This window comes from Lonchura striata, chromosome 7 (genome assembly GCF_046129695.1).
Source record: "Lonchura striata isolate bLonStr1 chromosome 7, bLonStr1.mat, whole genome shotgun sequence".
Taxonomy (NCBI): Eukaryota; Metazoa; Chordata; class Aves; order Passeriformes; family Estrildidae; genus Lonchura; species Lonchura striata.
Window position 1 is genome coordinate 10,323,611 of NC_134609.1, and position 13,409 is coordinate 10,337,019.

A 13,409-nucleotide genomic window follows, 5' to 3' on the forward strand; every position below is an offset into this window, starting at 1 on the left:
TCCTCAGGAAACATCCTGAAATTGTCCCTTGGCTCTCACAGATTTCCCCAGCAGTATTCTTGAGTTCTGCCCATAAGGAATATAAAATATGTCAAAATATGTGTTTGGTTTTAATCTGCCCTTAGCATGAGTCTTTTGTGTGCCCTCTTCTTTCTCCTCAGACAGGACAAAATAAAATCCTCAGAGGTAGAGCTCCAAGCAATTTGATTTTGGAAGATGACTTTCTTGACAGCTGTCAGTGTCCCCTGAGCATAGGATTTCTGGATGCTTTCAGGATCTGACTCTCAAAACATCTGGCAGCAACAGTATTTCCAAATATATTGGCATCCTGTGGCATTTGTGTTTGATATAGTTTCTTTTAGGGTAGTAACTGACTTGTAAATCTTATGAAATTTCATACATCAATTTTTTCTTTCTTGGAGAGAGTTCCTCAGCTCCAGGTGATTGTAGAGTTTATTGTGAAGTTGCTGTGATAATACAACAGAAATCCTGGCAGTTCTGTGGTTTCCTGCAGAATCTTCTTTCCTTTTTTTTTAAATTTTATCAGTCTTCTCTCTTCCTTATCATGCTACCTACTCTGAAAAGAGATGTCACCTGTATTTAATTTTGTACTCTCAGTGTTTTAAGTGAATTTTGTGCTGAGCACACCAAGTGTTCTATAGGGCACAATTAAGTAACCTGCTAATTCAACACCTTGACAATCCTCTCCAAAATTCTCCATTGCCTTTTTTCCTCTCCTCTTGAGTCATTGCACTGTGTGAGAACAGTGAGAGTGCTCTGTTGAGCTCCCTTTATTTCTTTGGTAATGCCCATATTCTCATCAAGGATTGGTTAATGAATCCAGAAGTACCAAGCACAATGCAGTTGGGTTTGATGAAATTTTCTTTCTAAAGCTGTTCCTCATCATGGGTTGTGATCTGTGTGATCCTTGTCATGAACTAAGCAAGGTTGGCATCTCCCTGTAGCTTTAGTATCAAAGTAAAAACGACAAAACATATGTAATTCTTTCTTCTTTTTTTAACATGGATATCAGATTAGTTGGATAGATTCAGTATTACTTGCTTTTTCTGTAGAGAAAGCTAGCCTATGTAATTTTATGGCATTATGGTTGGTCTTATATGAAGTGATTGTGAGGTGACATGCTTTTCCCCTCTCACAATATTTCAAAAGAGTTGAATCCTAGTTGCTGCAGAAATTTCAATCTTATCAGTAAAATAGTTTTTTTTTTTAGTAATAGGGAAATCATTTGGGAGAATTCATTACAGTATATTTTTTTTATTTTACATGGAGATATTTTGAGCCTATTCAAGTTGTGTTTGAAATATATGATCCTTGCTATATACATTCATCCTTTTGAGTATTCCTTCTATGAGAAATCAAAATGATTATGTAACATTGTTATTAGTTGTAACCACTGGATTTCTCAGCTTATGCTTTATTTTCCACCCTTATGGAAAGCCCTTGCTTCCAATAGCAACCAATTTTGGCCAGTCTGCTGTGAACTTTCTGCAGACATATGTGAGTTTTGGGGTTTTTTGTTATTTTTGTGCTGTTTTACTTTCTCCTTTTTTTTTTTTTTTTTTTTTTTTTTTTTGCTGGTATTTATCTAAAAATTATGTACTATATTTCCCTAAATTTCCATAGCAATTGATTGTATTTTGTCTCAATTTTTGCTATCACTATTTTTGCTATTGTTTTGTAGATTTAATCTTAGTTATTTAAATCTTGGTTGTTTTGATATTGATAGATCTTACAGGTGGTATTTGTTTTTAGATGCATTTCTTCAGAGCAACAAAAAAGCTTCACAAGAATGGAGTACATTGTGGAATACACCAAAGTAGGGATCACTTAGAAAAGAAATACTAATTTCTTAGTATTATAAAGAGTATTTAACTGTGTAAGTGATAAAACCTGCATATGTGACAATAGCCTTTTAATACAACTGGTTCAATCTATTTGATTAATTTTTATGTTTACCTTGTGGCTTACAGTACTTTGCATAAAACAATTTCTTTGTTAACACTGCCTGCATTTATGAAAGCCATAATTCAGCTAATAGAGTATTGTTAAACTGCAACCAAACTGCTAAAAATCTCTTCTGATAACAACATCTCTATATATAAGAACAGCTGAGAAATACTGCACTATATTTATGCATGGATTTGTAGACAGAAAACAGCACTGGGTCTTGAAACTCCCTGTAACCAGCAGGTGGTGGTGCTGGCTTAGAAATCATTAGTGGTTGAGGAGCCTGCAAGAACTTCATTATGTGTTGCTTTGCTAAGGAAACAATTTTATTAGAAAAAATATTTCAGATGGCTCTTTTAAACTGTATACCATTTTCCCCATAGAGGTGTGTGCAGTGTAAGCACTTGCTTCTAGAACCAGTGTCTATGTAAATAGGCACAGCATTTATACCTTACATAGGAACTGATGATGGCCACACAAGTAACAGCAGTGTGAAGACCTCCATCCCAGAGGAATATTACAGCTAAGTCTGAAAAAGTGCTGGGGATCACTGAGCCTGATCCTGTGAAAATTTAGTAAATGGAAGTTCTTCACTGATGTGGGTGAAAACTGAATAAGACTAATGATAAGAAAGCCAGAGTTAAATGCTAATATTTCAGTTCCTTTTGTTCAGAGACGCAGACGTTTCTACATAATTTTTTCAAAGATAAACACAAGCCAAAAGAGATTTAATGGTATCAAATTTTACAAAGTAAAAAATATGAAGAAACCCCTAATTTATCAGTCACAGACTAACTACCTAGTTAAAAACAGAAACAGCCTCAGCCAAATCCTCTCAAGTGTGTTTTCAAAAGTAATGCAAACTCATGGGGAAGCAGAGGAAGAATTGAAAAAGGTATACATAAAATCTTAGAATTTAAAAATACAATCCCCTGGATTTATAAGAAGTGCAGAAAAATCTTTACTTTTTTATGGTATTAGCAGGGACCTAGTCTGTCTTCTTGTAATGAGCAATGTAGATTAAATTTTATTTCAATTTAAAACTTCAGGATATGCAGGTTAGAATTACACTGAAAATATGTATTTTTAAGATGTCAAGATAAATTATCACTTCTAAATGGAAAACCAGAGTAATAATTCTAATTAAGTTTCTGCAGGATGAAATCTACACTTCCCAATGTTCACAAGAAGGAAACATTTGCAGCAAGACTGAGCTGAAATTTGTGGAGCCCTGCTCCAAAGGCATGGAAATATCGCTTTCCTGTGCACTGAAATACTCTGCCTGACAAACACAATCTATGCTGTAAATACAGTATTTCTAATCCCAAGGAACAGGACAATCACCAAGGACTCCTGTGCTTTTACTCCTAGTTACTTCAAGGAATTGTGTATTTTTCTGTGAATTTAATGGAACTGTGGAAGTGTGAACAGTAAAGTGATCATAGGCACAATGATGAGTAGCCTTTCAATTTTTTTTTTTTTTTTAATAGTAGCTTTTTTTTGTCCACAAGTAGAACTTCACTGTTTTCTGCAGTGACTGATCAGATTGTGAATGTGTTTAGTCACAAAGGGGAAACTTCCTTAACTTTGTAAAAACAAGACAGATTCCTCTTACAGTTTAGCAGAACTGCATAACTACAGTATGCCCTTGCTAGTGTTGCAACTTCTTCCTCTGTGTCCCTTATAGTTGGTGTCAAAATCTTTGAGGCAACAGGACAAAGGACAATACACTTTGGGTTGCTATGCAGTGAAACAAGGAGAGTCTGTGTCAATGCATGGAATATTATAATTTGCTCTGTGTTGCTACTCTTAAAGAATCTTCCAAAGACGTGTCTTTTGGCTTTACATGTCACACCTTGGGGAACTGCCAAAGGGCTGCTCATAAGGAAATCAGTGCCCTTTTATTGACACTATTTTTTTTTAAGGAAAGGAAATAGAAACATAGAAATAAAAAGAATGTTATTTATTATTCAGAAATAAAAATAATGTTAGAGGCACACTTTTGTGTCTAATGAAAAAAACAAACCACCAAAGACTGTAATAACAATATCACATATGAATATAGTATATTTTTTATGGAATGTATTCCAAATGCACTTTTCAAACAGCAGTAGCAACATCACAGTCTTACATCTGCTAGATCTGAGAAAATTAGAGATTAACAGCCACAATTTCACATCATTTGGTCACTTGAATTCTAGCAAGATCTGTGAGTAATAAAATCTTTTAAAACAGAATTGACTGCAAGTGAGCCACCCAAGGCTATTTAACCTAAGATCAGTGGTAAAACTAAATCCCAGTCAGGAGATTCCCATTCCTCTGCTTGTAGCCATGGGATCATCAGCTAGTCTGTTAAAATGTTAACATGTGTCTTTGAGCAATCCTTTTGTACTTTGCTGTGCTGGAAACAGCAGCTGGGGCTCCAAAATCATAGTGCTATAGCTGCTTGTGACTTAGTAGGAACCACAGGGTCTGAACAGCTCTTTCCTGACACATGGGGTAACATTTTCTATAGCTCCTCCTCCATGTTCAGAGCAGAACAGCTTGTAATAATGAAGTAACATAATTTAAAATTTAACCCAGCATATTTACACTTGCCATACCGATGAGACACTTTGACTTTCCTTATTCTCTGAAGTGCACTCTCAAAAGACAAAGTTAATTCCCTTCACTTTGATGTTTGTCTGGAGAACAGACCCCCCTGAAAACAGACCATGTTCTGTTTTAAATTCTACAATTTAGGCACATCTCCATTTCTTCGCCCTTTCCCAAAACAAACTTTACTTTATCCAAATAGTATTCTGTATGGATATGGCATGTGGAGAAGTCAATTAGACAATTCAATGGACAGGGGGGAGAAACAAGTCCACTGATGCTTTGCTTTTTTTTTTTTTTGACTTTTCATTTGACAGTATTCCAATAACAGTATAATGACTTGAATAAACAATTAGAGAGTGAATCATAATTTGAAAAGGCAGTGGAGAATGAAGACTGAAAATCAAGAAAAATGCATGTGAGAATACTAAAATTTGATTTAGAAAATATGTTCAAGGTTCAATGGACCTATGACTTAGTCTAAATATAAATTAGCATTTGATTAGGAATTGAAGTAGCTTTTTTCCTACTGTGGAAACTTGGCAGGGAAAAGAGAAGATGTTTGTTATGTGCAAATAGTGTCCTATTGTCTATATACCTCTGTATTGGAACGAGAAACCAGATCCATAAAATCAGAAGCCTTTCTTCTCAAAATTGCACACTCCAATGTCTGTAAAATCCTGTATACATTGGAAAGGTATGCTTCTCATTTATGACAGCATGTACATGAGTTATGAACAGCTCCTGATCTAAAGTCCACTGAAGTCAGTTTTTTCTGACTTTAGTGGACTTTTGATCAATCACAGTTTGGAAAGCCTTAAACCACTTCTTTGCTTGCTGAAGTCATAGTAACAGAGAAATGATAATAATTGATACAGCATTCATATTAATTATGTTTTTGAATTACACTGGAGGAGCAAAGAAAGAATACCATATTTCTGTGGTAACCTTAGGTAATTTCTCTACCCTTAAAAACAATACAAATGGTGTAAATCCATATGCCAGACATTTTCACCAGAAGATTAAAGTTATAAGTTTTCTGGGTTTCCAAAGTCCCTTGTAGTCTCTTTTTCATTCTATATACAAGTTACTCTAAAAGATCAGGAACTTTAAGTCTGTATTGATTTCACTGAATATCAGAGCAGCCATCTTAAATTAATAACAGGATCCAGCATGGCAAGATTCCACATTTGCTGTTAACTGTCTTTTTTTCAGCATTCAAGGAAAAGCAAAGATGAGAAATAGATCTGTATCTGAGTTTCAGTTATTAATGTGGGAGAATAATTAAGACTGAAAGACCATGTATTATTAATACAAAATTTAAGTACTGGATACTAATAGAAAGGAAAAGGAAAAAAAGAAAAAAGTAATAGACACAATACATTCGTTTTGAAATTTTATGTGCCTTTAGCCAAAGGTACGAGCCTGGGAGAAAAAGAGGGCAAAAAAGAAATGAAATGTTTCTTCATCTGCAATTTCAAGGAGAATGTCTCACGTAAGCACCATTCAGTATTTGCAAAATGTTCTGATGATGCATTCTTGACATTCTTGGATCTTGATGTTTTATCTGCTTCAAGTGGCACACACTGCAACTAAAAGCCAGCCTCACCTGCTTTTCTAATGGTGTTAGTGTGTAGATATGCAGCATATCATTTTGTATTAAAAAAACAGAGTGAAATTAATTTCCCTGAGTTTGTAATGCACATAGAAACAAAAGCAGCAATCCTGTTTCATTTAAATTACCATTTCAGACACCAAGCGAATGCTGCTCCGCAGTTTCTAAAATTAACATTCTTGTATCTCATCAAACACCATTATATTGTTCTTTCTAGTCAATGATTTCATTACATCTGTTACCACCAAAAAAAAATCAAGTAAATTTGTAAAATAAATAGTTCATTGGCATAAAATTATTTTTAGAGGATGAATAATGTGGGTTGGTTTTTTATTTCCCCAACAAATAACAAATGTTTTGATTAAATCATATTTCAATACTATGCTAAATTCCAACCCCAGCTGATTTGGCACATTTTCTTTTTTGAAACTACCTTTGATAAGAAATGCATTACAAACTCATCAGTTTAGCTTCCTGTTAACAAAGAGACAGCAGCCGTCTGGATTATTCTAGATCCGCAGTGAAACTGCCACACTATGTATGCTCAAAGTAAAGCTGTGCAAGTTTGACAAGGGGCAGATGAATCCAGGAGTTATTGTGCAGGGGTTTAAGTCTATGCGGCAGCTGACGGTTGAAATAATCATCTATACATCGCTCTGAGCTAGCTGAGGAAAGGTTGAAGCTGTATATTTTCAACATATCTAGCCTAATGGTTAATCTGTTGTCTTGTACAGGGGGTGCTGGGTGGAATCACAGCAATAGCTGACAGTTTGGAGGAATTGCTGTGGGTATTTTCAGTTGCCTGATTCACAAAGTGGTAGGTAGAAAAAAGTCTAAACAGGCTTGTCATTGAATGAGGCAAGTCATGCTCACTGTCACTCCCATCAAAAGAACTCTGGTAGCCAAAAGCTCAATCAACATATTGATTATTTGAATTTAGTAATACAGAGCTGCGGCTTGTCTTTACCCCCTCCCCCCCTCCATGAAAGCTGAGCCAGATTGCAGAACTGTGACTGCTCCTTTGGTCAGCTTGGAAGATGTTCAGGAGAAAGACATTGGTTAAGTTGGGGGAAGAAATAAAATATTTCTTCAAACCAAAATAGTTTAACTGTTAGAAACACTCTCTGTATTTCTAATGCTGGATCTGACATATCTTCACAGTGACATGGCATTACTCACTACAGAGATTAAGGGGGTGCAGTATGAATTAGACTGAAACAAAAATGAAGTATCTGCAAGTGACAGCTCTGGCTGATGGCTGCCTATGAAGGAAAGCACTGTGCTAGTGTCTGGCGGAAAACAGTGCTGAAAGCCTAGCAGCTGATAGAGATGGGGGAGGAAAGGAGCACTGGGTATCGGTGGTGGTTGTTTAGAATGTCTGGTTTTGGTCAGGATATTTTTTCTTCTTTAAAACACATTTTCATCTTCCCTTCCAGGCAAATCATGCTGAAGCCAGTTTCAGCCATTTTGTTGAAAGCGCTGTACTGGTATTCTGCCTTGTTACATTTAAATTAAAGCTCAGCCCAGTTTTAAGTTATGGCAAGTGTATGCTCACAAAGAATAAATAGAAATTGCCACAGGCATTAGTTTAACTACATTTGTTGTTTTAAAAATGTTCAGGGAGTTGCAGATTGCAATTCAAATTATCTTCATTATAATAAATAAAACGTATAGAAATAGAAACAGGCATTATTCCCTAACGCAGTCTGTAGGCAAGTGTATATTCATTGAGCTTGAAAGGGAGTTCCTGAGGGTGGGGGTAAGAAATAGGAATATATGCAACTTCAAAATACCTTTATGATTGCATTAATATATCACATTTTATACATATTATTTTTTTATCTTTCTAATGGTGACAGGCTTCTTGGGCAAATTCTGTTCAGCATTTATTAAAAGCAGATAGTGTTCACCCAGGGTACAATTAGAAAATACTACAGAAAATGGAATTTCTTACCCTTACTGTACTTTTATCCTGTTCCTTAGTGTTTGCCTTTCTCAAAAAGTAGCTTAAAATTTGCTCTCAAAATGGCTCTCAAAATATTTTTAGGTAATAATAATGCCTTATGGATACATGCCGATATACTGAACATTTTAAGGAACTTAGGCAGCATAAACAATGCAGGCCTTTCCAATGGTTTGCATTGGAAATAAAGTCATATGTCATTCCACATAAAAATAATTTCATCTGACTATGACTAGAAAAATAGTCCTGTTTTAGTAGACTTGGTGGGCCTAAACTCATCCCATACTTGGAAAAGAACCCTGGTGGATTTGGAGGTTGTGATTTGATGTTGCACAGTGGTACAACAAATTACCCCAAACCAGACAGTTTGATTGCCAAAGCTAGTGAGGCAGTGACAATATGTAAGGATGTATTTAGTTCCTTATAATTAACAGCAATCTTTGTTTCCTAAATATATTTTCTATGGAAATCAGCCCACATAATAGTGCAAGAACCCAATCTGATTTTAAAGAAATGATTAATAAAAATCAACAGTCTTGCTGAACAGGGGAATGCTCCATAAGTGGTTTAGGTCCTGCACACTATAGTCTGTATCTGCTGAACTTGACCTGTGTTTCTCACCAGTTGTACAGAACTGCTTCATCCAAAGGCTCCATGCTTGCTCATGTAGTTCAGGATGTATCCTGATGGCCCCATGTGTGTGGCACAATGTGCACCTACAGCTTGCCAGGATATTTACACTAAGAGTAACCAGTTTTACTCTTCTGTGGTAAAAAATACATGTAATTGTAGGAGGAATGGAGAAGGAGATTATTATCTCTATCAAAGACATATCATTCAGACATATTATTCTGTAATCCTTGCTTTTGAAGATTGAGCAAAAAGACTTGGGCCATAAACTGTTGGAGGAAGAAAGAAAATTGTCCTATGTACAAAGAATTTCATGACTTATCCACTGTGTGCGTTCTTCCACTTTGATCTAAGCTCATGCCATAGGCAGGAGTCTAGAAGTCATGGGATGAAACCAGTAGTTAGAACTTTTAAATCTGGAGTACTTTGACCAAAAAAAATTGGCAGTTTGTTATGTCCATGCTCAGTGATAGTACCTGTCCACACTGTTGGAAGTAAGGGGAAGTAACGTAGGTTTTAAGCAGCTCAGTCTGCCTTCCTGCTGAACAAGATCATGTGGTGCAATTAAATATGATGCCAAGCTCCAGATATGAAGCCATACCAAAAGTCAAGTATTTTTGTTCTGGCACATGCTGTGCTACTGCAAGCACAAAATCTTGGGAAAGCTTGAATTTGTCTGCATGGAATATGCCATAAGATGTACAGTACAGTGGAAGGTTATTGCTTAATAGTCAGGTCTGGTATCTGAAACCATCACTTACTGAACTCCAGAAGAGACTGTAAAAAGATTATGGTGTTTCTTACAACTTGATTGGAGGGTCGATAAGCTAAATAGATTCTGGTCTTCTTCCATTTCATGTGAAGATACTTCGATACAGGATATGGATTTTTAAAGATTATTTCCAGTATTATTATCTACACTTTAAAAATAGAACTGAGTTGATGCATATCAAGGTCTTCAGTGCTTGACCAGTGACATGGGTAGGGAGATAGTTCTCTGCAGATATATTTTTTCATCTGAAAATTATTTCACTTGGAGGAATATCAAAAGTAGAAGTACAAAATTTGATAAAAAATCCCAGTAACTCTGAGGTAAAATTGATAATTTTCAAGTAGTGTATTCAATATTTTATACAATATATTTTATTTTTGTGGCAGTATTGCTAATCAAAGATATATGCTCTCCTCTGATGATTTAAAATACAAGTGAACTCTGGTGAGTATGCATTATTATTATTATTATTATTATTATTATTATTATTATTATTATGTTACTTCTAATATTAAAAATCAGAATAATATCATAAATTAGACTTTAATTATTTTCTCACTATTTTTTCAATCTACCTCAGTCAGAATAGTAGCAAGCCATCAAAAAGTCACTGAATTGGAATGGGTGCTTTGTCACCAGCCAGTTCAACCTTGTTAAAAGGTACCTTCAAATGACTCTTGTAATTCCTATACAGTCACCTTTTCTGTGAGAGAGACAGATTTTGTGCTTGAAGAAAAATGGCAAGCATGGGAATGCAATTATTTTCTTCTTTCCTGGTACCAGATGGTGTTTCTAGCTGGTGGTAAACTAAACAAAGATCCCCAAAAACATGCTGACCTCCTCAAATACTTTGCCTCTACTCTCTGCTTAATGTTCTCCATAGAATCTTTAAGGCAATTGAAACATGGAAATGATGCTTCAAGTTTATCAGTCCACCAACTACACCCTACCTAAACTTCATACTTCCATATACATAACCAAATATAAGGCCTTAGCAGCTCAGTTATATAACTTCTTTTCTATACTATACTCATTCAGAAGGTAACAAGCATTAGGAGAAGATCTTTATTGTGTATTTTTATCAAAAAAACATTTTGTTGTTGGTTTTCACTGAGGGTGCTGTTTGTTACAGGTACTAGTAGATGGGGTAGTGTTAAATAGCCTTGATATGTTATCAGTGAAAGACAAAGAATCACCATTTTAAGCTAAATCTATATTTTGGAAATGGAATTTTTTAACTTTCTTTTCAGAGGTACTATGTATGACCTCCTTAAATTTACAGTATGCAACACTGTTGAATACTCAACAATTTTTATGTGGGTTCCTTAAAATCAATTTAATTCCATAAGTATGCTTGCACAATTTTGGAGTTGTGACCTTATGTTTTCTATGATTCCTTATTTATTTTAATAGCAGCAGAGTGCTTTACCTCCCCTGTCATTTTCAGTAGTTTCAAAGAAATAAACATCTTCCACAGATAGTAAATTTCAAAGCCCTTATCAACACGCCAAAATAAGTATTACCTCAGGCATACTACCCTAGGATGGGATTATTGCTTAAAGGTGATAATATTGTTGAATAATCCTTCTATAAGTATTCTTTTATAAAGAGTCATTTTTAGAGGGGGGAAAAAAACCATAAAAAAGCTGCAGGTATAAACCTTTATCTCTGCTGTTGGAACTGATACTTTAAGCTTTAGTGTCTGTATTTCCACATAATATCAAAATTGATTCATGCCTGTGGTTTGAAATAGTTTTTAATACAAAGAAATTAATTTAAATTTTTTCTCATTATTTAGAAGTAAAGAATGCAGCTAGATCAAGTTACCCAAAATGTTCATATCAGTTCAAGAATGCAACTACTAATGCATTGATTGATGCCAAGTCCACTGAAGGAATCCCGGAACCTGTTCCACTTGTTAATAACCGTAAAGGGAGCCTCCTCCTACCCAACAACCCCTCGCTGCTGCACCTTAACTTACTGAGTTCTGTTGAACAAGGAAAATCTACCTACTGTAGATTGCAAAGGGCACTCAGCTTGCCTGTAAAATACCGCTACCATTCCCAAAAGCCTGGGGTGAACCAAGATCTCCGTAGGTAGCCCAGTAGATGGATGCATAAGGCAATACAGAATGGTTTGTGCATGGTTGTGCAGTCTGTTTTCAATGTGACTATGACATTACTAATGCTCTGTTAAGTGCTTACAGATGTGGGTTTCGCCAGATGTGGTGATTAATAAGTTAATCGAGATAGCTAGTCAACTAATGTCTCTGGGTGGTTTGTGCTTTACCTTTCAAAGGATTTAATTGCTTTCAAGCATTTACATGCTAGGCAGAATAAACTTACCAGGTATCCCAGTTCATATGATGTTCAGGAACATCACTGTTATTTCAAATTTCAGCTCTTTTTGGTGTCTAAAAAAGCATCTGTAAACTAGTTCAGCTAGTGACCTGGGAGAGGTAGTCAAGGAGACAGGGTTGTTATAAAAATAGTTAGAAAATAACAAAGAAAAAAGTTATTGACTTGTCCACTGTTTTGGAAGACTTTCCTTTTGTTTTGCTTTCAAAATGAAATGAGGACAAAAGTCAAGTAATATGTTGTTACAGATGTTCAACTCCACATTAAGGCTGTTTAAATTACCTGCACATCTTAAACCAATTCATGGAACATTGTCTGGAGGTTATGTCATTGAATAATGAACACGCTTTACTCCAGAATAAGCAAACCTGTTAAAACATCAGTGTAACTTTAAATTAAACTCCAGCATAAAACTGAATGCCTGATGTTTTTTTAGCATTGAGCCTTCCTGAACTGCAAAACTGTTATTAGACCAGTGAGCTCTGGATTGTTACAGCAGTACAATAAGTGTTATACTGAGGGGTGTGCAAACAAGCTCTTGAATATTAGAATTCAGAGGATGAATTGAGTTCCAAATCTATAAAACTCTGTGTCCAATTCTTGAGCTTATTTCCAATTTTCATGAAAGCGGTAAAAAAAGTCTTCATAACATAATATGGCTGTAGTTAATACAAATCCTGTAGTATAAATACATAAAAAAAAGGAGACTCATTAAAAAAGCAAACATACAATATCAGAATTGAGTTGTCATATATCACAGCCCCATTATTCAAATATGTTTGTCTTGCATAAGAACAAGAAAATTTAAGACTACCTTTTAAATTAATGCAGACACAGAAACCATGAAACTAAAATATTTAATAACCTTACTAAAAGTTTTGCTATATCCACTTCTTTAAATAGGCATGAAATTGATAGGCGTATCTGAAGGATAATAATTAAATATGTTTTATATCCTACTTACTACTAAGAAACCACTTGTGAGTTATCACTGTGACATTTTTGGGAACCAAGCCATAGGTAATAGTGTCCATTAGATACCATTCACATATTTCAACTTCTTGTGTTCCCTTCCCCCATTTGTATGGAGTTGTGTTGCTAAACTGCAGATGCCCTGTAAACTCTGTGCAGAGATTTCAATGAAAAATAAAACTTGATTTTCTGTCATATGATTAATATAGATCTACTTCCATTGCTACAATGAGAATAAATGGCTTTCTTGATTAAGCAACAAATTGAGATCCCTCGGAAGGCTTTCCTAAGAGGTATTAACTAGTGAGCCATGCTAACCTTGGACTTGCCAGGCAACTGGTGACAGTAACATAATTTGAATATGACAAGCACATACCCAAAAAGGAAGCTTATTTATTGCAGATGCAGTTCCAATAACAAGTGCAGACTTCTAGAAATATACTTCTAAAAGTTGTTCTTTTCGATGGTTACTAGTAAGGCTTTCATTTTAATTGAGTGGCAGGTTAGCATCACTTGGCAGCACTGGAGAACATAAAT

General features: G+C 35.3%; 1 protein-coding gene across 25 annotated transcripts in view; it reads left to right on the forward strand.

Moving 5' to 3' along the window:
• The window catches only part of KCNMA1 (potassium calcium-activated channel subfamily M alpha 1), a 425,369-nt gene that overhangs the window by 340,930 nt on the left and 71,030 nt on the right, over positions 1-13,409 (forward strand). For 6 of the 25 annotated variants that reach the window (XM_077784567.1, XM_077784568.1, XM_077784570.1 and 3 more), the window contains one exon: positions 11,342-11,635. The exons of the other annotated variants lie outside the window; for them this stretch is intronic. In XM_077784567.1, the coding sequence (XP_077640693.1) occupies positions 11,342-11,635 (294 nt within the window). The remainder of the gene's footprint in view (positions 1-11,341; positions 11,636-13,409) is intronic. 25 annotated transcript variants of the gene reach the window in all.